Here is a 27446-nt window from a genome sequence, read left to right on the forward strand (position 1 = left end):
ATCTGCAAGGGCTGCTGGAAGGATTTTTGCAAAATTTTGTAAGCAAAGACTTCAGTTTGTATTTTAAGGAATCAGAGAAGGAGCTAGTGGAATTTGGCAAACACAGCAATTCAAAACTGGCTTCCACTTATTTACCACAATCTGTGGCCATTGTTATTTTATCCAAAACATCTAGTAACTTTTCTGATGTCTACTTTTGTATAGTCTATCAATGCACACTGTATAATCTGAAACTAATTACGTTAAGTATTTCCATTTTTATCCTGAGTGCTACCATTTTTCAGAAAGTATTTTAATAACATCAAATTTTAAATATTTATGCTATTTTCCATTAAAATCCTACACTTGAAAGGAGGTAATAGGAACAATGGAAATCAGACTGCTATTCTGTAAGCACACAGGGAACAGAGTCTTCTTCTTTTTTTTTTTTTAAATGTTAAATGACCTTTAAAAGTTATTCGAGATCACTAGTAAATCATTTGTTCCTCCCTCTAGTGGATGAACTGTGTATTTCAGTTTCTGGCCTTGAAATGGTATCAGAGCCTTAGAGCCCTCTGAATAACTGAGCTGTTCTTTCCATTTACAAGTGGAGAAGTCCAGAGAGGCCAAGTGACTGCAAACATCCAGCTACTTAGAGACAAATCCAGACTAGAGCCCAGTCCCCCCGTCCGTTGTGTACAAAGCTGGTCCTTTTCCTGATAAATCTGCTGGTGGTTCTGTGATGCTTTCTTCTATCAAGGAAGAGAAAAATTAGCACAGCTGAGAAAGTTTTGAACTAATCATAACCATTCTAAGCTTGTATTTGTGTATTATCAATCTCCTGTGGGGCCCAAGAATGTGAAGTTCTTAATACCACAGGTGGTAGTCATGATGATGAATTTAAACATGCTTACCCCTTAGTGGCAAGACAAACTTCAAAAGAATAACCCTTACATGAGACTCCATTTTCTTTGTCATGTTTCAGTTTTAAAACTTAGATGCTTTAGATATACAAATGGGAATATCAGTTCCTGTGGGACAGTTATCAAGAATTGACTGTTCAAAGTTTGAAACTTGGTATTAGTTGCTCATTTGTGTCTGACTCTGCGGCCCCATGGACTGTAGCCTGCCAGCCTCCTCTGTCCATGGAATTCTCCAGGCAAGAATACTGGAGTGGGTTGCCATTCCCTTCTCCAGGGGATCTTCCCAACCCAGGGATCAAATCCAGGTCTCCTGCATTGCAGGCAGATTCTTTACCATCTGAGCCACCAGAGAAGCCCCTAAAACTTGGTAGACCTCACCTACAGCTAAATTGGCCACAGGAGCCATGACCTTCGAAAGATATTTAGTTCAGTTCAGTTCAGTCGCTCAGTTGTGTCCGACTCTTTGTGACCCCATGAACCTCTGCATGCCAGGCCTCCCTGTCCATCACCAACTCCTGGAGTTTACCCAAACTCATGTCCATTGAGTAGGTGATGCCATCCAGCCATCTCATCCTCTCATCCCCTTCTCCTCCTGCCTTCGATCTTTCCCAACATCAGGGTCTTTTCAAATGAGTCAGCTCTTCACATCAGGTGGCCAAAATATTGGAGTTTCAGCTTCAACATCAGTCCTGCCAATGAACACCCAGGACTGATTTCCTTTAGGATGGACTGGTTGGATCTTCTTGCAGTCCAAGGGACTCTCAAGAGTCTTCTCCAACACCACAGTTCAAAAGCATCAATTCTCTGGCACTCAACTTTCTTCACAGTCCAACTCTCACATCCATACATGACTACTGGAAAAACGATCTAGTCTTGTTGGTTAGACTAAACAAACCATCTATTCTTGACTAGACGGACCTTTGTTGACAAAGTAATGTCTGCTTTTTAATGTGCTGTCTAGGTTGGTCATAACTTTCCTTCCGAGGAGTAAGCGTCTTTTAATTTCATGGCTGCAGTCACCATCTGCAGTGATTTTGGAGCCCAAAAAAATAAAGTCAGCTACTGTTTCCACTGTTTCCCATCTATTAGCCATGAAGTGATGGGACTGGATGCCGTGATCTTAGTTTTCTGAATGTTGAGCTTTAAGACAACTTTTTCACTCTCCTCTTTCACTTTCATCAAGAGGCTCTTTAGTTCCTCTTCACTTTCTGCCATAAGGGTGGTGTCATCTGCATATCTGAGGTTATTGATATTTCTCCCGGCAATCTTGATTCCAGCTTGTGCTTCTTCCAGCCCAGCGTTTCTCATGATGTACTCTGCAGATAAGTAATAAGCAGGGTGACAATACACAGCCTTGACGTACTCCTTTTCCTATTTGGAACCAGTCTGTTGTTCCATGTCCAGTTCTAACTGTTGCTTCCTGACCTGCATATAGATTTCTCAAGAGCCAGGTCAGGTGGTCTGGTATTCCCATCTCTTTCAGAATTTTCCACAATTTATTATGAGATATTGGGAATATTTTATTTATTGTAAAAACACAGAGTCTTAAGTGCATTAAAAAGAAAAAAAAAAAAACACTTTTGTTTTGGGACTTCCTTGGTGGCCCCATGGTTAAGACTGCACTTCCAGTGCAGGGAGCATGGGTTCAATCCCTGGTCAGGGAACTAAGATCCCTCAGGCTGTGTGGTGTAGCCAAAAAAAAAACTTTAATATTTTACATGTAAATATCAAAACTGATTTGAAATAAAGCCTCACAAAATAAAAGGATAAAACAAAGAACTGGGGGGAAATAGCATTTTTAAAAAAAGGCTTTTGACAAAGTAGAAGTAGCGTCAATACAAAGGTAAATTTGCAGACCCGGCACGATGAGTGACCCAGCATTTTCTTCCGAAGCAGCAGTTACCCCCACACGTGCGCATCTGGGATTCCGTGACGCTGAATACGCTGCATGTTGTCGGAATCGGGTTTTTCGACCGAGCCGTCACCTGTATCGCATTCTCAAAATCTGTAAGTGTGAACCTTGTGGGTCTTGCAGCTTTGTCCACACAGGGAGGTGAGACTCAGCTCAAGGTTGAAGAGGGAGAGGTTAACACGCCCGAACCTGCCCAGATGTGTGCCCAGATCTGAACTCTGAAACCTCCCGCTTGCCAGGCCCCCTCAGTCAGAGGGAGCACATGCCTAGTCCCGCACGCTCCCAGTCAGACATTTCCATGGTGATGAGAAGAGGCCCTTCGGCCACACTGTCTCAGGCTCACAGAGCAGTCTTGCCTCCCCTGGCCTTGAATTTCCCCTGCCTGTCTGTGCCATCCCCACCCACTGCCTGGCCATAAGCAGGGGCTGGAGGGGCCTCGTCGTCCCCAGGCTTCCTCAGGATGAACCGCCCTTTGAAGCACTAGTTCAGCCAGTTAGAAACACATACGTGTTCACATCAGTATGCCTTGCGCCTCACCCGCAGCACCTGTCCCCTCATACAACCTTACGATAACCAGCCCCACGCCCTGTGCCCTGTGCCCCGGAGCTGCAGACACTTGTCTCCTCCAGTGCGAGAGCTCTGCAGCCCCTGGGAGGCTAGGTCTAACGGAAGCGGTACTGAAGTCCGCCCCAGAGCTCTCCCTCCTGTTCCTGTGCCTGTTAACCCCCACATTCCCCTGTCCCCACCATCTGTCTGCCCAAGTCCTAAGCAGATCTCAACAGTGATGGGTAAATACACTTTAATAAAGATGTAGCAGACTCGTGATTAAAAAATTAAAATTATGTTCCTTTTTAATCACGCTCAGTCTGCTTTATTCTCGAGTGTAGTCTTCCTGTGAATACCTCCTTTTTTCCTAGAATGGAGGCAGCAACCTCTGTGCAGTGGACGACTCCAACGACCACGTGCTGTCCGTGTGGGACTGGCAGAAGGAAGAGAGGCTGGCGGACGTCAAGGTCTGTGAGCACGCCTGCTGCGGGGCCGCCTCGTCCATTTCCCACGTGGAGCCGTCTCCCCTGAGCCGTGGGCTCTGTCCCTGCCGCAGCCCCCAGCGGGACCCCTTCTCGAGAAGCCCTCGGGCCCCGCCCCTCTCCCCTTATTCCCAAGGCCTGGCAGGCTTCCTGCTTCTCTTCACAGCGTCTGTAAGGGTTTCGCGCCCACCTCCCTTTACAGCCACCACCCTTTTAATTCGCCCCATCACTCCGGTGGTCACTTTCTCCCTCACTTACTCGCTCATGTTCTTTCCATCATCCACAAATACCGAGGTCCCCTTTTCACGCACGTGTTAAGGAAGTACTGGAGGGGTGGTGACAAGTGAGACGTGCCCGCTGCCCAGGAGGAGGGCCAGGCAGGGATCTGGGGATCAGGGAAGCTTGTCCAGAGCTGAGTGGACTCAGGAACGGGGAGCGAGATCTTGGTCCTCCCAGTGGGGCTTTTCCTGCAGGGGGGCCCATTGAACTTCCCAATATGTCAGTGAAGTTTCCTTAAGCTCTCTCATGCTTTCCTCCTGGTAAAACCATGATTGGGTCTGTTTTTGTAGAAATGACTTCAGATTTCTCACCCTGGCATCCATTAGGCTTAGATCACCTTACTGACCTAACCATAGGACTACCATTGGGTCACCTGAGCTACCTGCCATTAAGAGCCCCAGTGGATTACCTGGCTTACGTAGCCTTCTCTCTTGTGTGTGTGGGATGCAGACGGTATTCTAACAAGGCATGAGCATACCTGTTTTTATGCTATAGCTGTGCCTTCTATGTTTTGCTCAAGTATTTCGGTTCTTGCTGTGTTACTAGGTTGGAAGTAATCACAGCAAGTTATTGTCTAGGCTCAGGAATCTGTAACTGAATTATCAAGCAGAAGGAGCAGTCAAGGTCAGATTCATGGCAACAGGGTGCCAGTCATGAAAACTGATAACAGGATGAGGGTGGTAAATTGATAGCCAAAGAACCAGCTCCCCCTCTGGACTCTAGGCTCGGCCACCAAGCTACCAGCAGAGTCCTGGGGATCAGAACCAGGCAAACAGGGCAGCCAAAGTGGGCCAGGAGTGGTGGAGCTGAATAAAATCCAGGCTCCGGGGCCCTTCCCGTCACTCGATGAGGATGAGACTTGCAGTTCTTAAGTCCCAGCCTCTCCTTCAGCCAGAGCATGGCTGTGTGCCTGCTCCATGCCAGGTCCTGAGAGTCCCCATGCAGAAGGAGACTCTGTGGTCCTGTCCGCAGGGCTCTCGGGGAAACAGACAGGGAGAGGTGTCGGCGCACACAGACGTAAGTTTAGTGACTAGGGAAGATGAATTCAAGGGGCGAAGTATCAAGAGTCTTGGTGCTCACCCTGATGAGTTACTTATTTGTGGTTCAGAGTTTATTTCCTTAAGTGTCTCAAGAGATCTGAGACATCTGATTCTCCTGTTTTGTGCAAAGTGTTCGAACGAAGCTGTATTTGCCGCGGATTTCCACCCCACCGACACCAATATAATCGTAACCTGTGGAAAGTCCCACCTCTACTTCTGGACGCTAGAAGGAAGCTCCCTTATTAAGAAGCAAGGATTGTTTGAGGTAAGGTGAAATTGCATCTCTCATTTTATTTTTCACCAGTGGTGCTTGTGATCCCCTGGCATTTAAGGAAGCTCTGAGGCATCACAGCCTTAGAATTTAATTGGCCAAAGTGGGGGTGTCATGATAAAGACTATTCCTGGAGATCCCTGACAGAGTTGGGGAGCCCCTCATGGATAACACTGGTGATGCTGATAAGGAAGGACTAACACAGGGAGAAGAGCCAGGGTGCCAGAGGGCCATGGCCCTCACTGTGGCCTGCTGATTGTACAGAGCAATGAAGAAGGTGCCCAGGAGACTGCAGTGCAAGCCTGCTGAGGGTGATGGGCAACCTTGGTGCCGTTTAGCCTAGCATCTGAGGCCTCACGAGAGCACCAATATGGCACCTGATGCCCTGCGGGCCCAGAGGCTGAGTTGGAGGACTGCTTTATCCGCCTTAGCCACTCCACAGCCTCCCCTGCTCTAACTGCCTGCAGCCGTGTAAGTACCGGATACTTTGGACCGGATAATCTCAGGGCGTAATTTGTGTAACGGTGGATGAGAAGGAAAGGCACACAGTGTGGTAGCCACAGCCAACACCATCCAGCTCGGGGTGCCCATGATTCTCGATGTTCTTAAAAACAGAAGGATGTCTTGATTTTACATATATATATATTCTTTTTTAACATTCTGCAGAAGCAAGAAAAGCCAAAGTTCGTCCTCTGTGTGACTTTTTCTGAAAACGGTGACACCATCACCGGAGATTCAAGTGGCAACATCCTGGTATGGGGAAAAGGTAACAGCGACGCTCCTCAAGCAGCCTCTTGTGGGTAATGTTCTAAGGAAGAAGCCAAATCCCATAAGAATTGCCCGTTAATATCATTTCCAAGTTTACTATTTGATTCCAAGGTACATAGGTACCTACATACGTGTGTGTGTGTGTGTGTGTAACTTGGAATCAAAAAACCAGGACAGAGGAAAATGAGACTAGTAAGCTGTTGGCTTCTGTTGTTTTAAAAGGTTCTTTAAGCCCAAGATGTTGTAATAGACTTAATCACTTTATGGGGAGATCTAATAACAGCTTGTAATGATAAAAATCATCGAAGACTATTTAGCTCTACAGCGTTTAACTTCTCTGGTCCACCCAGCACTTGGCAGACATTGACTGAGTATTCATTGTGAGTCTGAAGCCATGTGCTGGGCGCTGGGCATACAGATGAGTCAGGTGGGCATCAGTGGGCAAACGGCGTGATAGGAAGGACTCCTTACTCAGAAACACGTTGAGTCGAGTTCAGTGAGCATTTATGAGTGTTTACCATGTGCCAGGAAAACAGAGACAATGCACCATCTCTGTACTCCAGGGTCTCAGTGTTTGGGCTGTGGGGTGAGGGCAGAAGCGGAGCCACCGGGGTAATGTCGGGCTAACTCGGTGACCTTGGTAGTACCGCTGCCACTCTGAGTGCCACGGGCTCTGTACACACACGGGTTCACTGCACCCTGAAAGCGGTGCCGTGGAAAAGCAGCAGCCCCATGACCCCCAGGAGGAAACTGAGGCAGAGCAATCAGGCCACTTGTCCAGGGACCCCCAGCTCATCTCTCAGCCCTCCTAGCACACTATATGCTTCATCTTGGCATGTTTTCCTTTATTGTTTTTTAATTTATTTTAATGAAGTATGGTTGATTTACAATGCTGTGTTAATTTCTGCTATATAGCAAGGAGATTCAGTTGTACATATATGTATGTATGTCCTCTTTTTTATTATTTTTTTGACTGTGCTGGGTCTTTATTCTCTAGTTGGGGCAAACGGGAGCTACTGTTCGCTGGGGTGCGTGGGCTTCTCGTTGCAGTGGCTGCTCTTGTTGCAGAGCACAGGCTCTAGGCACCCGGGCTTCAGAGGTTGTGGTGCATGGGCTTAGTTGCTCTGAGGCTTGTGGGATCTTCCTGGACCAGGGATCAAGCCCACGTCCCCTGCATTGACAGGCAAATTCTTTATCGAGTTCTTCAGCACTGAGCCACCAGGGAAGCCCTGTGTATTCTTTTTCATATTCTTTTCCAGTGTGGTTTGTCAGAGGATATTGAATGCAGCTCCCAGCCCCTCTACATAGGACCTTGTCGTGTATCCATCCTACACGTGATCGTTTACATCTGCTGACTCCAGGCTCCCTGTTCATCCCCCTCCCCCTTGCCCTGTGTTCTTTGATTAGAAAGTAACCCAGTTCGTGTTTGTCTGTGTTAGCTGCTCAGTCGTGTCCGGCTCTTTGCGACCCCGTGGACTGCAGCCCGCCGGGGTCCTCTGTCCGTGGGTTCTCCGGCAGGAACGCTGGAGCGGGTAGCCATTCCCTTCTCTGCGTTTGTCTCGTTTATCTAGTGCTCTGAGAACATGTAGAAATTGAATCCTTTATAGATTCACACTGCATTGATGTTCTGATAATCTCGTTTTAAAACAAAAAATGAGATGGGCAGAGGTGAGGCCTTGGACAATGTCCTAAGCATGGTTTTCTCATTGTATTTAGGTACGAATCGAATAAGCTACGCGGTTCAAGGGGCCCACGAGGGCGGTATTTTCGCACTTTGTATGTTAAGGGATGGCACGCTTGTGTCGGGAGGAGGGAAGGACCGCAAGCTCATTTCTTGGGATGGAAATTACCAGAAGCTTCATAAAACCGAGGTGAGACAGCATGTCACACTGCTGACACTCTTTTTAAACCTTAAACTATTATGTCAACCAGTTTCCTTATGAGTTTGAAATCTTTTGCTTACCGTTTTGAAAACCGTACTGAGAAAATTTTACTAAATGGGGTAACATATTATATAAAATCATGAAGGCAGTTTACTAAAATGGAATTCAATTTATAAACGGTGAGGTGGTCACATTTCATGTCTAGAGTATTATCATAGAACCAATCTTACGAGGGAGTATTATCCACACTTTGATTAATCCTTAAAATATTTATTGTCTTTTCCCTGTAATTGCCAGCATGTTGCTCTGGAGACACCGTCTCTTGGAACTAATATTTACTGAGTACCTGCTTTGAACGTGACTGAACACCAGCACTGTCTCTAGAGCTTTGACTTCTTTTGGCATTTCTCTCACCTCCTTATTACCTAATTAGCAACCCTGGACTCCAATAGGAGGCAGAGGCAAGAAATTCAATATTCCTTCTACACACTGTCTAAATTTTCTTTCCCAGGCCCTGGGAAATTATGAGCAGACAGAAACCAAGGTTGGCATCAATCTGAAGGTTGAGGACCTTCCCCTCCAGCATAGTGTGGACACCGTGTAGAACTTTATTGTTGCTTAGTTGCTAAGTTGTGTCCAACTCTTTGCAACCCCATGGACTGCAGCATGCAGGCTCCTCTGTCCTTCACGATCTCCCAGATTGCTCAAATTCATGTCCATTGAGTTGATGACGCCATCCAACCATCTTATCCTCCGTCACATCCTTCTCCTCCTGCCCTCAGTCTTTCCCAGCATCAGGGTCTTTTCCAGTGAGTCAGCTCTTGGTATCAGGCGGCCAAAGTACTGGAGCTTCAGCTTCAGCATCAGTCCTTCAGTGGATATCCAGGGCTGATCTCCTCTAGGATGGACTGGTTGGATCTCCTTGCAGTCCAAGGGACTCGCAAGAGTCTTCTCCAGCACCACAGTTCAAAAGCATCAATTCTTCGGCTCTCAGCCTTTCTTATGGTCCAACTCTCACATCTGCACATGACTACTGGAAAAACCATAGCTTTCTAATTCACATGCCCACAGCACAATGACAGCAGAGAACAGCATCACACTTGCTCTGACAGTGTGAGAATTTTGTTTTGCTGATTACCGCTCTTCATAAAGCAAGGCCTTCATCTGAGTTTTGGAAATCACTTTCTTTTCATGGAGACTTTAATTGTGGTAGCATTTTTTATAATAATATTTGACCAGCATTTTTTTGAACCTAAGCAGCATTGCAATCCTAAGAAACAGTCCAAAGCCTCATCTAGTATTATGGAAGACACTCACCATTTTTAAGTATCTGTAATTCATTATCAGCATGGATTGTTATCATCTTTTCTCAGATCTATGCTAACCCACTCGTAAGAAGTTTGTATGAGAACAGGCCACTCTTTAACATCCCAGAACCACAGTGCTGTGATTTTTGTTCCTTTGAAAAAGTACAAGAACCTCTAATTATTTTATCATAGCAAATTGTTCTTGAATGGTGTATTTTGAAATCGTTTTTATTAACACTTAATCACACGTGTACCAGCATGAGCAGTGGATTTCAAAACTAAATAAAGTTGCCAAAGGATTTATCATTGCAAGTTACAATAAATTTTTAAGAACTCTTACTTATTACAGCATGTTACATATTCCTTCCTCCCTAAATTTTACCTGCTTCTGCTATCAGAAGTCTTAACAAGTAAAGAGTAAGTACCCAGTAGTCTTTTTTATTTTTTTATTTTGTCCAGAAAAAAGGTGCCTCATTGTAGGGGTTTTTTTTTTTCCAGTTGGAGTATAATTGCTTAACAGTGCTGTTGTTTTCTGCTGTATAACAAGTGAATCAGCTTCACCTGTACCTATGGCCCCTTCCTCTTGGGCCTCCCTGCCACCCCTCCACCCCCATCCCACCCATCTAGGTCACACAGAACACCCAGCTGTTCCTCTATTTTTTTTTTTTTTACAACCTTACTCTTGCTCATTCTTTCAAGGTATATAAAAGGTATGGAGTTTAAACGTAAGATTTGGGGTTTGGATCATTCACTCAAGTACTTTGTCTCCTTGTTACGTGTGTGTGTATGTGTCGTTATGATAGAAGCTGTTATCATAAGTAAACAAGTGTTTTGAATGCTGGAACTAGTAATTTAATGACACCTGAAATCTTTTCCATGCAGATTCCAGAACAGTTTGGCCCCATACGGACAGTGGCCGAAGGAAAAGGCGATGTAATATTGATAGGCACGACCAGAAACTTTGTTCTGCAGGGCACACTGTCGGGGGACTTCACACCCATCACTCAGGTAGGCGTCAGCTCAACAAGTCCATCAAACACCTTCATGCTGTGTAATAGTACAATATAAGACAGGGCCTCCCTGGTGGCTCAGATGGCCAAGAATCTGCCTGCAATGCAGGAGACGCAGGTTCAATCCCTGGGTTGGGAGGATCCCCTGGGGAAGGGAATGGTAACCCACTCCAGTATTCTTGCCTGGAGAATCCCATGGACAGAGAAGCCTGGCAGACTATACAGTTCATGAGGTCACAGAGAGTCAGATACGACGGAGCAACTAACACTTTCACTTTCATAAGACAGACAGCGTTACAAAGAGGCGATTCTTCTGTGTTTTATATTAACATCCCCTTCCTCAGCTTCAGTGGGAGGAAGAGAAACAGATGGACACAGTTCCAGAGCCTGCGGTGAGCCGTGGTGTTCTGTAGGGCCCCCGCGTGCTGGTGGTGATGTTTCAGGGGCGTCCGTCTGCCTCGGTTCTTTGCAGGGTCACACTGATGAGCTCTGGGGACTGGCCGTCCATGCCTCCAAACCTCAGTTCCTGACCTGTGGGCACGACAGGCACGCCACCCTGTGGGACGCCGTGGGTCACCGGCCCGTCTGGGACAAAGTCATAGAGGTAGGCCTGTGTGTCCTAGCCCGTCTTTCTTATAAAAATGCATCTGCAACACATGGGTTTATTTATTTATTTTTTGCATGAGATTGGTGGTGATATAAATTCGTCCCAAAGAAAGTGTCACTTAATTTATCGCCTTCACATTGCATTGCTTTAACCACCACCCCAAGGGGTCTCATTCATGTATTTCTGAAGTTTACCAGTGCTTTTTCAGACAGCACGTACGCCTTTCTGATTGGTTGTTGGGTCTCCTGAGTGCAGTCTCTTCCGGCTGAAAAGCTGAGGAGCCCTTGTTAGGAGCCTGTATTCTATTTACAGAACACCTTTTTGATGGGAATGGATTAGCTATTCTAACAGCATCCAGTTTATCTCTGCACTTTGAGTTTGATGGTACAGGTCAAATTTAAAGTCAGCACATCTCTGAGTTTGCAAAAGGAACTCCGATCATACATCAGAGTGCTGAAGGATCCTCTCCCTACATGCCACGCTGCGGTGTCGGCGTTTATTGAGCACTGTTTGCATACTGAGCATTGCACATGTGTTACTGCTCATCCTGACAGCAGCCTTGCAAGGTGAAGTTTTTAACCTTAATTTTAGTGATTAGGAGGTTGGAGCTTCGAGAAGTCAGATGGCTTGGCAAGATCAGTGTTTACACCCTACTCGGTTCACACCTGACGCCAAGGTCTTCTGCTGCATCTGTAGTGATTCAAAGCACCTCCCGTGTTGCTTGCACCGTTCATGACACATAACAGCCTGGGTGAGGGGCAGCCCCTCTGCAGACCCTGCCACGAGTCCTCTCGACACTCGTGGAGTTGCCGGCACGTCTCTGTGTGCTGGGTCCATGCTTCAGCCCTTCACTTTTGGAGAAAATCTGCAAGTGAATGGAGGTGACTGGTCCCTGGGGATGTTGAGCACTGGGATGATAGGCCGTGGGGAGGTGACTCTGGCACCAGAGGGGTTGGTGCACAGCTGGCAACCAGGAATCCTCAACAGTGGTCTGGGACAGTGACCTTCCCTGCGGCCTCAGTCCACACGGCAGCCTGGCTGAAAGCCTTGCCAGCTACTCCAGCGCCAGACCGTCAACCCACCCAGCCTGGCATCACAGCACAGGTGCTAAACCGAACACCAAGAAGATCTTAAGCCCCAGCTCCTCTGAGCACTGGCCGTGTGACTGGGCAGACACACTCAAGTATCTTCCTCTCAGAATGTTATGAGCCTCAAATGAGCTGCACAGTAAAGCCTCCAGTGCACGTGATTTCTGTCTGGAGGCCCCGAGCTCATCACAGCTCCCACTTTGGAAAAGCACCGCAGGAATGTAATCCGGCTTCCCCGGTGGTGCTAGTGGTAAAGAACCCCACCTGCCAGCGCAGGAGATATAAGAGATGTGGGTTCGATCCCTGGGTCAGGAAGATCCCCTGGAGAGGGGATTGGCAACCCACTCCGGTATTCTTGCCTGGAGAATCCTATAGACAGAGGAGCCTGGTGGGCTGTAGTCCTTGGGGTCACAAGAAGTTGGACAGGACTGAAGTGACTCAGCACACAATATAATCAGTCCCTGCAGTCTCCTTCCTGTCTCTCTTTCTCTCTTTTTTTCCCAGTTTCTCCGGTGGCATCTCAGTGCCTCCATTTCCACATCCAGGGTTACTGCTTTCTTGGTCTTCCTGTGATTAATCTCTTTTCATTTCAATTCATCCTAAGTACTCCTACCGAGTCACCTAAAACACAGATTCAGTCACATCACTCTTTTCAGTGAAAGGAAAGAGTCCCTCTCACTGTGTTTTTCCTGGTGATCTGACCCTTGACCTGGCCACGCAGCCCACATTGCTAGCATCATCCGCGTGACTTCCCGTTCCCTCCCCTGTAGGTCCTGCTTCGAAAAACCAGTGACTCTCCCTTGATGTTGTTGTTCAGTTGCCAAGTCTCGTCCAGTTCTTTGCGACCCCATGGACCGCACCTTGCTAGGCTTCCCTGTCCTTCAGGATCTCCCTGAGTTTGCTGAAATGCATGTCCGTTGAGTCGGTGATGCCATCCAACTATCTCATCCTCTATCACCCCCTTCTCCTCCTGCCCTCAATCTTACACAGCATCAGGGTCTTTACCAATGAGTCGGCTCTTCCCATCAGGTGGCCAAAGGATTGGAGCCTCAGCTTTAGCATCAGTCCTTCCAATGACTATTCAGCACTAATTTCCTTTAAGATTGACTGGTTTGATCTCCTTGCAGTCGAAGGGGCTCTCAAGTCTTCTCCAGCACTCTGCTCCAGACTGTGTTGCTTCTATGTCCTTGATCGTATTCTTGTCCCCTTAAGACCTCATCCAAACAGATACTGGCGTGTCCACGTCCGCCTCCACCAGGGGCAGTTCTTCCTGTGTCGGAAGGCCCGAGTCGAGGGCCTGCAGCCAGGACGCCGCAGCCCAGCTCCCCGTCTGACGTCACCTAGTGCTCCCCTCCGTTGTGCTCTATCTCTCCCGTCAGCCTTGCTCCACCTTGTTAGTAATGAACACACGCGTGTCTCCCCAGCGCCAAGTCTGGCGTGTGCCTCGCTCATCTGGAGATCGCTCTAGGACGGCCAGGTGTCCTGGGAGGCGCTCATCCGGTCCTGACCTGATGGCCTTGGGTGCGGGGGTCATATTTCCAGACAGATGGGGCAAAGCTTCCCATTCAGCATGGAGGTCAACCAAAGGGACTTCCAAGACTTGGAGGAAGAGCATGTCTTTGTTCTGTCATCTGGTTACTGTAGATATGAAAGGATATAAGATAGAATGGGCTTCCCTCACAGCTCAGGTGGTAAAGAAACCGCCTGCACTGCAGGAGACCCTGGTTCACTTCCTGGGTCAGGGAGATCCACTGGAGAAGGGATAGGCTACCTACTCCAGTGTTCTTGGGCTTCCCTGGTGGCTTAGCTGGTAAAGAATCCAGCTGCAATGCAGGAGACCTGGGTTCAGTCCCTGGGTTGGGAAGATCCCCTGGAGAAGGGAAATGGCTACTCACTCCAGTATTGTGGCCTGGAGAATTTCATGGACTATATAGTCCATGGGGTCGCAAAGAGTCGGACATGACTGAGCAACTTTCACTTTCTACTTTGAAGATAGAATGAGAGAGACTTCCCTGGTAGTCCAGTGGGTGGGACTCCACGCTTCCACTACAAGGGACGTGGGTTCAATCCCTGGTCAGGGAACTGAGATACCTCATGGCACGAGATGCAGAAAGAAAAATTATAAAAAGACAAAATTGTGTTATTTTTGAGACATGACCTTCATTAAAGTAAGGAAGTGTTTTCCTCTCTGAAGAAAAAAAAAAGAGTTGTTTTTTTTTTTAATGGGCCATGTAGCCCTAAGGGATTAGAGCTGTGCTTGTGTGTGTTTATGTAATCGCGCTGTGTCTGGCCATCAATTTACACTTCCTTTACAACATTTTAGGATCCAGCTCAGTCTTCTGGTTTTCATCCTTCAGGGTCTGTGGTTGCAGTCGGAACACTGACTGGGAGGTAAGTGCGTGTCGATGTAGCCTGTGCTTTCAGGGTTCACGGGAAAGAGGCTTGTCTGTGTTTCCCCAGCGACCGGTCAGGGTAGCCCTTCGCTGCCTCGCTCAACACCTGATGACCGACTAGGAATTAACGTCAGAACTCGGAAGTGAAACCTTGGACAGTGGGCCTTCCCATTTCGGACCTTGGGAAAACCTAAAGTTGGCTGTGGTCCCCGCTCCCAGAGGAGGCCCCACCTCCACACACAGATGGTTGTGGGGCTCCTTGATGTCAAAGCACTGAGGGTTTTATGATGCTTTTTCCTGCTGCCTTGCAAAATTTTAGAAACTGCCCAGTCCCTGAGCCTCGTGTTTGACTCAGCTAACCCTCACTTGCCAAGGGCCTCCGATACGCCAGGCGGCAGGTCTGTGCCTGAGTCCCAGCTTTGCCACCTAGCTGCAGTGTGTCTTTGAGCCAGTTGCGTGACCTCTCTGAGTTTGTTTCTTCCTCTGTGAAAGGTGGCAATATATGTGCCTTGCCAAACACTGATGATTAAGTGAGACAGACTATGAAGCGGCTCCTGGGGTTGCCTGGCGGGCAGCTTTGGTGGTTATTACTGTCACCGTTTTATAAGATTTGATTGTGCTTTATATTGATTGTCATACTGTCTACACTTACTGTAGCTTGATTCGTATACTGTTAGTGCTTCCCTGCTCTCCAAAGTGTGCCACTCATGGACAGGAAAGTGGGCAGGGCCAAAGAGGGCTTGGAGTAAGAGTAGGAACTGCTCAGTACAAAGTCAGCTACAGGGTTGTGTTATACGGCACGGGGAGCACAGTCAATAGTTTATAATGATGATAAATGAGGTAGAAGCTTTACAAATTGTGAATCACTATATTGTATACTTGTACATAATATTGTACAGCGAACATTGTACATGTTTCAAAAGAGAGCATACCACTTAGATTATGTTGTTAGACTGTAGCATGTGTATAAAGAAAGAGTAACCACTCATAAGTCATAGGTGGCAACATCTTGAGAGTTGAGCACCTATCCAACAGAATTCTTCATGAATTCTGCAAAGCCACACACCCATGCATGCACGCATACATGCACACACACGCACACACCTCTGACCTCTCTTAGAGACCGCTGAAGCTTCTGACTCAAGCAGGCTGTGATGAATGGCCACCAGCCAGTTATTGTCATCAGCTGCACGCTGACTCTGTGGCAGGACAGAGCATGCGACGAGGCCAGCCAGGCGGTCAAAATCACAGACAGTGTCCTGTGGGTGGAAGAGAGAGGGACACGCATCTCCGCATCCCTCCCCTCCGTTCATGCTTCCCCCACCTCTAGTCCTGGTCCCAGGCTTAGCTCTCAATGGGGAAGCTTAACACGGTGTTCAGAGGCATAGCTAGTCCCTACAGTCTCTCTGCTGCTTATATTCTGACCTGTGTTCAGGTTAAATAGCACATTAAAGATAAATGTGGAGAAGAAAATAGCAACCCACTCCCATATTCTTGCCTGGAAAATCCCACAGACAGGAGCCTGGAGGGCTACAGTTAATGGTGTTGCAGAATCGAACACAACTGAGCGACTAACACTAACACACAAAGTCACAAGGAAGCAAAGCTGAGAAGCCAAATCCAGGTGTCAGGGGCCAACCAGACCCATTGAGTGGTACTGATTAGGGCCCCGAGTGGATAGCGATGCTGGCTCAGTGGGCACGCTGATGAATGGATGGCATCAAAGTTTGCAATGGCAGCAGCAGGGTGCCCTTGATCCTTTTCACCCCTGAAAACACTGCTGCCACCACCTGAGAACGTACGGGCAGGAGAGTTCAATGTGCACCATTTCACACCCTGACCGAGCACCGTGTCCTAATTAGAGGATTCAGAGCACTTCCAAGTCCAGTTATAATTTGACTGATCGGATCCTGAGCCTGCAGAGCTATTCTGGGCCCTTACCTGCATTTTACAGTTGAGGAAACTGAGCCCAGAGAAGCTAAATTCGAAGACCAGTCCTCTACTCACCCTTCTGCCATCCTCCGGGTCCTTTCTTTCGCCTGCTGGTTGCACACCAGCTTCGCAGAAGGTCAGAGGCTGACCCAGCTCTGCTTGCGTCAGCCCGGAGGTTGTCCCGGCCCCAGCTTGCTGGACCCTTTCTGCCTGGCCCGGGCCAGATCTCTCGGTAAGCTCGTGCAGTGGCCCCCTTGCCACTTGCTCTGGCCACAGGCCTGGGGTTAGATGCTGGTCCATCTTCCCTGCCCAGGGTTTTCTCTGTTTTCATATGTAAATGACAAAACTCAAACATTAAGGAGCCCTGCCATGATGTCAGTAGCTAAATTCTTTCCCGTGATAGCCAGTCAGCTGCTCCTTTCTTTCGGAAATGTTCACATGCAGGCAATTTTCTTTACATGAAAGCTGGGGCTAAGCGTTCTTGTTAAGCACATACAGAGCATTTTTAAGCTCTTAATCGTTTTTAATAGCCTGGCTGTGACTGTCATAGTCTGACTTCACATTCTCACTAAGCAACTGATTTGTACTTTTTCTCATGTTTACACAGGTGGTTTGTGTTTGACACAGAAACAAAAGACTTGGTCACCGTCCACACGGATGGAAACGAACAGCTCTCCGTGATGCGTTACTCACCAGGTTAGGACACAGACGGTTCACTGTAAAACTCCCAGAGACAAAGCCCTGCATAGATGTCTCTAAAGAAAGACATTCACAGGCCCCCTCCAGAGTGAAATTTACAGTACATCTGTACGTAATTGTGGCACCTGGGGGCTCTCCCCCTCCCTCCTTTGGAGCACTATGCTTGTGTGGTTTCATCTGTTTCCGTGTGTCAAGAAGAACTTGCGTTAACATTATAACAGCTTCTCATGTACCTGTGCCTTTTTTTTTAGTATTTATTTATTTGGTTGCATCAGGTCCAGCTGCGGTAATCAGGATCTTTCACTGAGGCACATAGACTTCTCTCTAGTTACGGCACACGGGCTCCAGAGTGCACAGGCTTAGTTACCCCCATGGTGTGTGGGATCTTAGTTCCCTGACCAGGGATTGAACCCAGGTCCCCACATTGGCAGGCAGACTGCCAACTACTGGACTGCCAGGGAAGTCCCCACTCAGGCCTTCTTGACAGGTGCTTTTGGAGCACATTGCTTGGGTGTTTGTTTTTTCTTAACTCTTTATTATGGAAAATTTCAAGCATGGACAAAATTAGAAGAGCGTGGTGAGTTCGTGTACCTGTTCCCCAGCTTCAGCGTTTACCCATTTGTTCACCTGTAGCTCCACTCGCTGGGCCCTCCCGTGTTGTTTGAAGCCCGGTCCCAGAGGTCTTATCCTTTCGTCTGTTACTGTTAATGTATAGAAGGATCTGGGGACTTCCCTGGTGAGGCAATGGTCAGGACCCTGTGCTCCCTGTGCCTGGTCAGAGGAGTGAGATCCCACAAGACGCATGGTGGAGTCAAATATATACATATATATCTTTATATCTGAGGTTATTGATATTTCTCCCGGCAATCTTGATTCCAGCTTGTGCTGCTTCCAGCCCAGCGTTTCTCATGATGTACTCTGCATAGAAGTTAAATAAGCAGGGTGACAATATACAGCCTTGACAAACTCCTTTTCCTATTTGGAACCAGTCTATTGTTCCATGTCCAGTTCTAACTGTTGCTTCCTGATCTGCATATAGGTTTCTCAAGAGGCAGGTCAGGGGGTCTGGTATTCCCATCTCTTTCAGAATTTTCCACAGTTTATTGTGATCCACACAGTCAAAGGCTTTGGCATAGTCAATAAAGCAGAAATAGATGTTTTTCTGGAACTTTCTTGCTTTTTCGATGATCCAGAGGATGTTGGCAATTTGATCTCTTGTTCCTCTGCCTTTTCTAAAACCAGCTTGAACATCTGGAAGTTCACGGTTCACATATTGCTGAAGCCTGGCTTGGAGAATTTTGAGCATTACTTTACTAGCGTGTGAGATGAATGCAATTGTGCGGTAGTTTGAGCATTCTTTGGCATTGCCTTTCTTTGGGATTGGAGTGAAAACTGACCTTTTCCAGTCCTGTGGCCACTGCTGAGTTTTCCAAATTTGCTGAAAGTGAAGAGGAACTCAAAAGCCTCTTGATGAAAGTAAAAGTGGAGAGTGAAAACGTTGGCTTAAAGCTCAACATTCAGAAAACTAAGATCATGGCGTCTGGTCCCATCACTTCAGGGGAAATAGGTGGGGAAACAGTGGAAACAGGGTCAGACTTTATTTTTGGGGCTCTAAAATCACTGCAGATGGTGACTGCCGTCATGAAATTAAAAGACGCTTACTCCTTGGAAGGAAAGTTATGACCAACCTAGATAGCATATTCAAAAGCAGAGACATTACTTTGCCAACAAAGGTCTGTCTAGTCAAGGCTATGGTTTTTCCAGTGGTCATGTATGGATGTGAGAGTTGGACTGTGAAGAAAGCTGAGTGCCGAAGAATTGATGCTTTTGAACTGTGGTATTGGAGAAGACTCTTGAGAGTCCCTTGGACTGCAAGGAGATCCAACCAGTCCATACTGAAGGAGATCAGCCCTGGGTGTTCTTTGGAAGGAACGATGCTAAAGCTGAAACTCCAGTACTTTGGCCACCTCATGCGAAGAGTTGACTCATTGGAAAAGACCCTGATGCTGGGAGGGATTGGGGGCAGGAGCAGAAGGGGACGATAGAGGATGAGATGGCTGGATGGCATCACTGACTCGATGGACGTGAGTCTCAGTGAACTCCGGGAGTTGGTGATGGACAGGGAGGCCTGGCGTGCTGCGATTCATGGGGTCACAAAGAGTTGGACACAACTGAGCGACTGAACTGAACTGAACTGATATCTTTATGTGGAGAGAGAACTATATATATATGGAGAGAGAGAAATCTAAAAAAGATGAAAACTTTTTAACAGCTTTATTGAAGTATAATTTACATACAATAGTTTACCATTTATGAATGTACAATCAGTGATTCTTAGTAAATCTGTAGAGCAGTGTAGCCATCACCACCATCCAGTTTCAGAACCTTTCCATCATCTCCAAAAGTTCCTTTCCTGCCCATTAGTAACTCATCTCCACTCCCAGCCCCAGCCGTAGGCAACCATGGATTTGCTGTTCTGTGTCTATAAATTGTCTTTTCTGGGCATTTCCTATCAATGGAGTCCTACAGCACATAGCCTGTTGCATCTGGCTTCTTTTACTTAGAATAATACTTGTGAGATTATTCATGCTACTGTATATGTGTCAGTAGTTTATTCCCTTTTAGCGCCTAGATAGTATCCTGTTTTATGGGTAGAGCATGTTTGCTTTGTCCATTTAACAGGGAATATGGGATTGTTTCTGTGTTCAGGCTGTTATGAATAATGCTAAGAATACTGATCATATGTCAATTTTGGCTGGGTTTTTTTTTTTTTTTTGGCTATGCCAAGCAGCTCAGGGGGTCTTAGCTCCCTGGCCAGATAATGAACCCAAGTTCTTGGCAGTGAAAGCATGGAGTCGAACCACTGGACCTCAGGGAAGTCATCATATGTCCATTTTGTACTCATGTTAGTTGCTCAGTTGTGTCCGACTCTTTGCGACCCCAAGGACTGTAGCCCACCAAGCTTCTCTGTCCATGGGATTCTCCAGGCAAGAACACTGGAGTGGGTTGCCATGCCCTCCTCCAGGGGATCTTCCCAGCCCAGGGATCGAACCCGGGTCTCCTGCATTTCAGGCGGATTCTTTACCGTCTGAGCCACCAGGGAAGCCCCTTTTGTACTTGTAAGTCTTTTTAATCCATACGTGCTCCCTCCCTCCCTGTCTGTCTGTCTCTCTGTCTCTCTCTTTGACACACACGCCATCCTCGCTTGCAGTTTATGTGTTGAAGAAGCTCGTTTTTCCTGGAGCAATTTCCACACCCTGGGTGTTGCTGAGTGCATCTCTGTGGTGTTGCTTCACTCGTCCCCCTGTCCTCACATGTCCCCCCCTCCCCACATGTCCCTCTGTCCCTGTATTTCCTGTAAAGTCATTCGGAATGCAGACCCTCTTCCAGCTCAATGCATCCCGGTCTCTCCCTCCTACCCGAAACTCATTGAGTCTGCTCGTCTTGCTTTCTGTGCTTTTAGAGCCATCGCTGCACAACACTCGATCCCTAAACAGAGGCTGGTGATTGGTTTTCCTATTTTAGCCTTTCTTCATTTGTCAGATATAATACGTCTATGAAGAGTGACTTCTCTTCATCCATAATATTAATATGTTTTTGTTACCTAAACAAGATACTATTTTGTTAGTATGACCAAGATATATGGCAGAGTTCACATAGGAAGTCAAGATAGACACTTGATTTCTTTCACTTTATTTACCAGTTTCAGGATAATGAGTTTGTCCTCTGTTCACTTTAACAATGATCAGTTGTTGTTAGTGGTGGTAGCTTCGGTGTCATTATGAACTTAGGTGTATTTGGTATGTTTCAATCTATGATGGTTATGATAGGTGAAACAATTTGTCCATTATTGGCCACTTCAGGTTGGTTCCTGAGTCTTTCTGACAACATGTGTGCTGGAAATGCTCGTGGCAAATGGTTGCCGTAAGCGGCTTCCCAGGTGGCTCAGTGATAAAGAATTTGCCTGCAGTGCAGGGGATGCAGGTTTGATCCCTGGTCCACGAAGATCCCCTGGAGAAGGAAATGGCAACCCACTCCAGAGTTTGTGCCTGAGAAATCTCATAGACAGAGGAGCCTGGCAGGCTACAGTCCATGGGGTCGCAAAGAGTCGGACACGACTGAGTGACTAAAGAACCAGGTAGGATGCTGTTTCTAAGCCTCATCATTTATGCCTGTGCTTCAGGAAGTACTGTCTGTGTGATCCATGGGACATTCAGCTCCGTGGACACTCTCGGAAAAAGCGATTTCAGTCCTTGGAAATACTTGGCTAAGACTAAATTACCATCACTAGGGGTATCAGATTCATTCAAAAGCAATATTGTCTCTTTGAAATAATTCGTGGCTATTTTTTCTACATCTGTGATGGCCGCGAGCATTATCCTTTGCCATTGATAAAACGGTTATTCTTAACGAATGAAGCGTAACCTTGCGTGTCTTTGCAGATGGGAATTTCTTAGCCATAGGCTCCCACGACAACTGCATCTACATATATGGAGTCAGTGACAACGGGAGGAAGTACACGCGGGTCGGCAAGTGCTCGGTGAGCACGCGGGCCACTCCTTGTGGGTCTCCGCAGTCATTCAACACGTCCGGTCAGCGTGGGTGGGAATCTGCAAGGCGAGTGAGGTTCACCCAGTTTTCCCTCTCCCAGGGTCATTCCAGTTTCATCACCCACCTGGACTGGTCTGTCAACTCACAGTTCCTCGTGTCAAATTCCGGAGACTACGAAATCCTCTACTGTGAGTGGCTCCCCAGGCCTGGGCGCAGATCTCCTGGAGCTCCACTCTGACTCCAGATGAGGCCTCCTGCAGAAACCCACTGCCTGCCCATGTTTCTCGGCCTCAATTCCTCCTCTGCTCAGCAGAGGAGACAGGCTGGACAACCCCCTGCTTGGCACTGAGATACTTGGGGGTTGGTCCCCAAAGAGGGGAAGGCCCGGCCCTGCAGGGAGAGGCAGAAAGAGGGGTAAGAGCTGTGCCAGCGAGAGGCCAGAACCCTGTGAAGGTGTCACCCTTCCCAGCTGACACCATGAGGTCTGCCCTGCTGACTGGACAGCAGCCCCCGGGGCCCCTGCTCCTTCTCCCTCCGCCCCTCCCAGCCAAGTCAGAGCCCAGGCAGGCCCAGGCCACGTGTGGGTGATGGGCGGTGCCCTCGCCCCTCCCGGCCAAGTCAGAGCCCAGGCAGGGCCAGGCCACGCGTGGGTGATGGGCGGTGCCCTCCGCTCCTCCCGGCCAAGTCAGAGCCCAGGCAGGGCCAGGCCACGTGTGGGTGATGGGCGGTGCCCTCCGCTCCTCCTGGCCAAGTCAGAGCCCAGGCAGGGCCAGGCCACGCGTGGGTGATGGGCGGTGCAGGCTGCGTTCCGTGCACTGGTGCCCCCTCCATCCGTCAGGCACCTGCCATGTGCTGAGCACGGGGGCCCCAGGGCCAAGGGGGGTCCGGTCTCCGCCCCCCCGGCAGGCACTGAGAAGTGCAGTGCGCTTCACCCACACGCTCTCATGTGGCCCACAGCACGTTCCAGCTCTTCCTGTTTCAGAGACAAGGACATGTCGGCTCAGATAAAAGGGCGCAGACATCAAGAGCCAGTGGGTGGGGAGGTGGGCACCCCCCTGTTAAGAGAGAGGAGGAAAGGGGTCTCCCTTAGGCGGAGCAGGTGGCCCTGCCTGATGCAGGGCAGAAGCAGGGGATGGTTTCCAGGGATGGGCTGTGAGTCTAGAATCTTCTCAGACATGGTCTATGAGAGTTGGTCATAGTATGAGACATGGTCTCACTGGTCAACTCCTCCAGCGAGAGTTTAGTTGAGGAACACACAAATCACCTGTGAGGTCACAGGTACTTGTTATGACCAGTTTCCGTCAGCTTTCATAACTCGGAGCTGAAAGAATTGTGTGTGTGTGTGCGTGTGTGTGTGCACAGGTGCACGCCTGTGCCCAAGTGTGTGTTGGAAGAAGTCTGGGGAGCCTGACAGAAGGGGGCAGAGTTGTGTCCAGGGGGACAGTGAGCATACGGAGGTCTCAGAACCAGAGGTTATCAAAGAAAAGAAGCCAGACAGGGGAACAGACCCAGAGAAGGAGACGAGCAGAAATGGAAGAAATGAAAGAGGGGTCCCCTCCGAGGCCTCGGGGCTTAGGCTGTGAGCACGGTCCCCAGGGGACTGGGAGGCGGACGGTGTCCCTCTCCCAGAGGGCTCTGTAGCCGATGAGGCCTGGCTCTGGGGGCCCAGCCTTGCCTGGGGAGGAGGGGGGCTTTGGCCCAGATGTCACCAGACCTGCGTCTGCCCTTCCAGGGGTTCCTTCTGCCTGTAAGCAGGTCGTGAGCGTGGAGACCACGAGAGACATCGAGTGGGCCACGTACACCTGCACGCTGGGGTTCCACGTCTTCGGTAAGGTTTCTGCACCTTTCGTTCTGTTCCAACGTAAGGTGTGTCTACTTTGAGAATGACTTTCCCATAGTGAGGCACTTTCTTGGTTGGCTTCAAACTGCTCTGCTGCTGCATGGACCCCACGGGACTCAGGACACGCTCCCTGCTGCCCTGGGGAAGGGCCAGGCTTGTCCAGCTATGGCCAGGCAAGAAGAACCAGAACCCTTTGCTCTTGTACACGATGGGTCCTGAGAGAATTCTGTAGAATCCTTGTATACGAGCTTGTGTCAGACTTCTGAGATCAACGAGCCAGATGTACGTGTGTGCTCAGTCTGCTCAGTCATGGCTGACTCTCTGTGGCCCCATGGACTGTAGTCCGCCAGGCTCCTCTGTCCGTGGGGATTCTCCAGGAAAAGAGTACTGGAGTGGGTTGCCATGGCCTTCTCCAGAGGATCTTCCCAACCCAGGGATCCAGCCTGCGGGTCTTATGTCTCCTGCACTGGCAGGTGGGTTCTTTACCACCAGCGCCACCTGGGAAGCCCAGTGAACCAGATGGCACCCAATCGATTTATTTGTCACTTGTTAGAGTGATTGTGTTTTTTTGACCCTTAAACTAATTTTTTTACCTCCTTCAAAGTTTTAGGAGTTTAAATTAAATATTCATAAATGATCTAAAACAAATTGCCACGGTTTAGTCTAATTAAAAAGAAAAGGCAGTACCTAGAGATTCTTTATGTATGACCATAAGTCAGTAAGTCGGTCAGCATTCCACAAGTTCCCTTATAGCTGGCGTTTCACCATCTTTTGGTGTTAAAGGTTAGAATGCCCTGGGTTTACTCCAGACTTCCTATTGAGAAAGCCATGTGTGTGCTAGTCTCTCATATCCAAAGTTACTGGGACGAATAGGGTTTTCTGGAGCCATGATCAGGAGACCCCAGGCCACACCCCACCTGCCCAGTGCCACCAGGCAGGCAGCAGCCATGAAGGGCTGACACCAAGGAACACCTGAAAGGCACAGGCAGTCTCAGAACTTACTCTCATATGTAAAGAGTTGCCCCCAAAAAAGAAAAAGTTACGAAACTGCAGGCTAAGGACTAGTCAGCTTCCCATCAGATGCTTTGGGGATAAAGGAAAGGCACTGCGTCCAGAACCAGGGATTCTGTCCCACTTTCTGCTGTAGCATCAAGAAGGGGCCCCAGAGAGGTGGAAGCCCAGGAGGACTATTACTGCAGCTCTAATTCAGCAGAACAGGCTTTGCCATGGGTATTTCCAGGGGTGGCCTGCAGGGAAATGATCACCGAGGCTGGGAGCCAAGACAAAGCGTTCCTTGGACCTGGTTTCTAAATCCGGGACATTTTTATTCTCATGGGAATTCAGTGGCCAGTCCCCACGCAGCATGGCCCTCGTGTTTCCAGTGCTCTGTTTGGGGTCTTTGTTTTAGGAGTGTGGCCAGAAGGCTCGGACGGAACCGACATCAACGCCGCCTCTCGGGCCCGAGAGAAAAAACTCCTGTCGACCGGCGACGACTTTGGCAAAGTGCACCTGTTTTCATACCCCTGCTCACAGTTCCGGGTAGAGTCTCCTTCTCTGATCGCCCCCGACAGGGCACACTCCCCCCACCGGGCCGCTGGTAGTTGAATAGAAAGACATCATGGGTGACAGCACCGGGCACAAAGCAGGCAGCAGGACGTCAGCCAACTGCCCTCCGCAGAGAGCCCTGTCCGCAGCGTGCTTCTGGCTCCTCCCTCTCTGCACTTCCTGGGCCTCACCCTTCTGCCCTCCACCACGGCTCCCTCTGCTCTAACCCTGCTGAGCTGAGCCAATGCCTGGACCACTCCTCCTCGTCCTCCCCAGACCTGACCTCTCCTTCCAGGAGACCCCTCCCCTCCACCCCCCACCCCTGCAACCAGTTCCCGCTCCTTTGGGGTGCCTGGCACAGCAGCCTCTGGGGCTGAACTTCTCCTTGCCCACATCCGTCCCCCCGACAAGATAGGCCTCTCGATGTGCAGGTACTCCAGCACTTCTGACCCTTCTCCCGGGCTTAGCGTTCACTGCCCTCCATGTCTTTCCTCCCAGGCTCCCAGCCACGTGTACAGTGGGCACAGCAGTCACGTCACCAACGTCGATTTCCTCTGCGACGACAGCCACCTCATCTCCACCGGCGGCAAAGACACAAGCATCATGCAGTGGCGGGTTGTGTAGTCCCGGCAAGCACCGGGGGACACAGAACGGCCGGGGGGCACAGACTCGCATCTCGCTCGGTCACTGTGATTTCTGCTTTGTTTGCAACGTCCTCACAAACCTCAGGAAAACCATGCCCTTTACGGTTACCTTAGCTTAGCGGATCGGTGAGCGTCACAGCGGGTCAGCTGTTCAGGTCTCTCTTTCATTGTACGATATATGAAACATTTAATATAAAAAAGATGCCACGGTTTACATTACAGTGACATTGAGAAGTGACTGGCGTATCCTTCATAACTTTTCTATGAACTCTTCAAAAACAGTCACAGAATGCCTTTTTCAAAGATTGTATATAGGCTTTAGTGTCTCGCCATCGAGCTTGCTGAGTCAAATATTTATGATAACGAGGTACTGAATCGTGATCACTGTTGATTAATTGGTCCTAAAAGGATAAATCGATGGAGAGAAGCAAATGGATAACTGATCTGCACAACTGAATCAGGAAATGCAAATAAGACTTTATTTGGTTGACATTTTCTAAGGTTTCGTTCAGTCGTCCCTCTGGGAGGCTGGTGAGAAAAGGGGTCAGGTTCTTCTCGTGTCAAGCAAATTCTGCCTCAGATTAACTTAACTATTGCAGCAGGGTACCCAGGCCTTTCGGAGTCCCTGGACTGTCTGCCTAACCACATGCAGTCAGCCGCTTAACGCTACACCAGTCTCATCCCCTCTGTCCCCCATTCACAGGCCCGGGTGAGTGGTGGAGACAGTTGGCCACCTTCCTCTGTATATTAATTGGCATGATATGGTATTGTATAGGATTTTAGCAATTCATGATAAATATGTCAGGCTAGGCTTTACTATTTTAATGCTTATGGACATTGTATATTTGTATTTTAAGACCAAGTAGACCAAGTCACAAAGGTCTCTCTCTAGCGTACCATACACCCGTGGCCGGGAGAAGTCTGGAAGGCTCCACCAGGTTCTGAAGGCAGCTTCTCTTCCTGTCTTCTGTGCATGGACGGCCTGTTCCACTATGAACTAAGACTGCGCTCCGATGGGTAACGCAATAGGTGGCTTACGTTCTCAAGAAGGCCTTATCCATTTCGATTGTGTGACAGATTGAAATCGATTGTTTACATTGGGGAATGTATCTCAGATTTTAAAACAGAAGAGTAATAAACAGACTTAAAGGCGAACATTAAGACTTCTACTTGTTCTAGGCGAGTACGTGAATTGAACCGTCAACTCTACAGCACCGGTTGTTTAGAGTGGCCGATGAAGCTGAACATTGGGAAGCATTTTTTATTACATCTCCAGCCTGCTGCGGAAGTGCCGGGCACCAGTAAACAATATGTATTAAAGATGATTCTGTTTGTATGTATCCTTATCAAATATATTCTATAATGAAATAAAATCTGAAAAGTGAATTTCTTATTGAACCTATAATCATGAAAGTATATAAATTAAAATATTTAAAATTAGATATGATTCACACTATATTCTGTTTCATATCCAGATTTTTTTTTTCTCACCTGGGTCACTTGCAAATAAAACTATAGTTTGTATGTGGTGTGTCAGCTTTCATCAGATTAGATAACTCCCAAGAATTCAGTTTAGGACTTTCCCTAGCAGTCCAGTGGTTAAGAATCTGCCTGCCCATGCAGGGGGCACGTGTTCAAACCCTGGTCTGGGGAGATCCCACACGCCTCAGGGTGACTAAGCCTGTGCACCATGACTGCTGATCCAACATGCTCGAGAACCCATGCTCTGCAACAAGGGAAGCCACCA

At 48.4% G+C, this 27446-nt stretch overlaps 1 protein-coding gene across 6 annotated transcripts in view; it reads left to right on the forward strand.

The window, feature by feature from the left end:
- The window catches only part of EML1 (EMAP like 1), a 201020-nt gene extending 173935 nt beyond the window's left edge, over positions 1-27085 (forward strand). For 4 of the 6 annotated variants that reach the window (XM_070775696.1, XM_070775693.1, XM_070775695.1 and 1 more), the window contains 14 exons: positions 2796-2909; positions 3732-3827; positions 5292-5426; positions 6099-6198; positions 7917-8071; positions 10273-10398; positions 10873-11004; positions 14419-14486; positions 17028-17116; positions 21562-21659; positions 21771-21858; positions 23403-23498; positions 24919-25049; positions 25554-27085. In XM_070775696.1, the coding sequence (XP_070631797.1) occupies positions 2796-2909; positions 3732-3827; positions 5292-5426; positions 6099-6198; positions 7917-8071; positions 10273-10398; positions 10873-11004; positions 14419-14486; positions 17028-17116; positions 21562-21659; positions 21771-21858; positions 23403-23498; positions 24919-25049; positions 25554-25679 (1554 nt within the window). In that variant the 3' untranslated portion in view covers positions 25680-27085. The remainder of the gene's footprint in view (positions 1-2795; positions 2910-3731; positions 3828-5291; positions 5427-6098; positions 6199-7916; positions 8072-10272; positions 10399-10872; positions 11005-14418; positions 14487-17027; positions 17117-21561; positions 21660-21770; positions 21859-23402; positions 23499-24918; positions 25050-25553) is intronic. The other 2 variants (XM_070775694.1, XM_070775698.1) reach the window with 1 other exon arrangement.
- Positions 27086-27446: the final 361 nt, after the last annotated feature.

This window comes from Bos indicus, chromosome 21 (assembly GCF_029378745.1).
Source record: "Bos indicus isolate NIAB-ARS_2022 breed Sahiwal x Tharparkar chromosome 21, NIAB-ARS_B.indTharparkar_mat_pri_1.0, whole genome shotgun sequence".
NCBI classification, from domain to species: Eukaryota; Metazoa; Chordata; class Mammalia; order Artiodactyla; family Bovidae; genus Bos; species Bos indicus.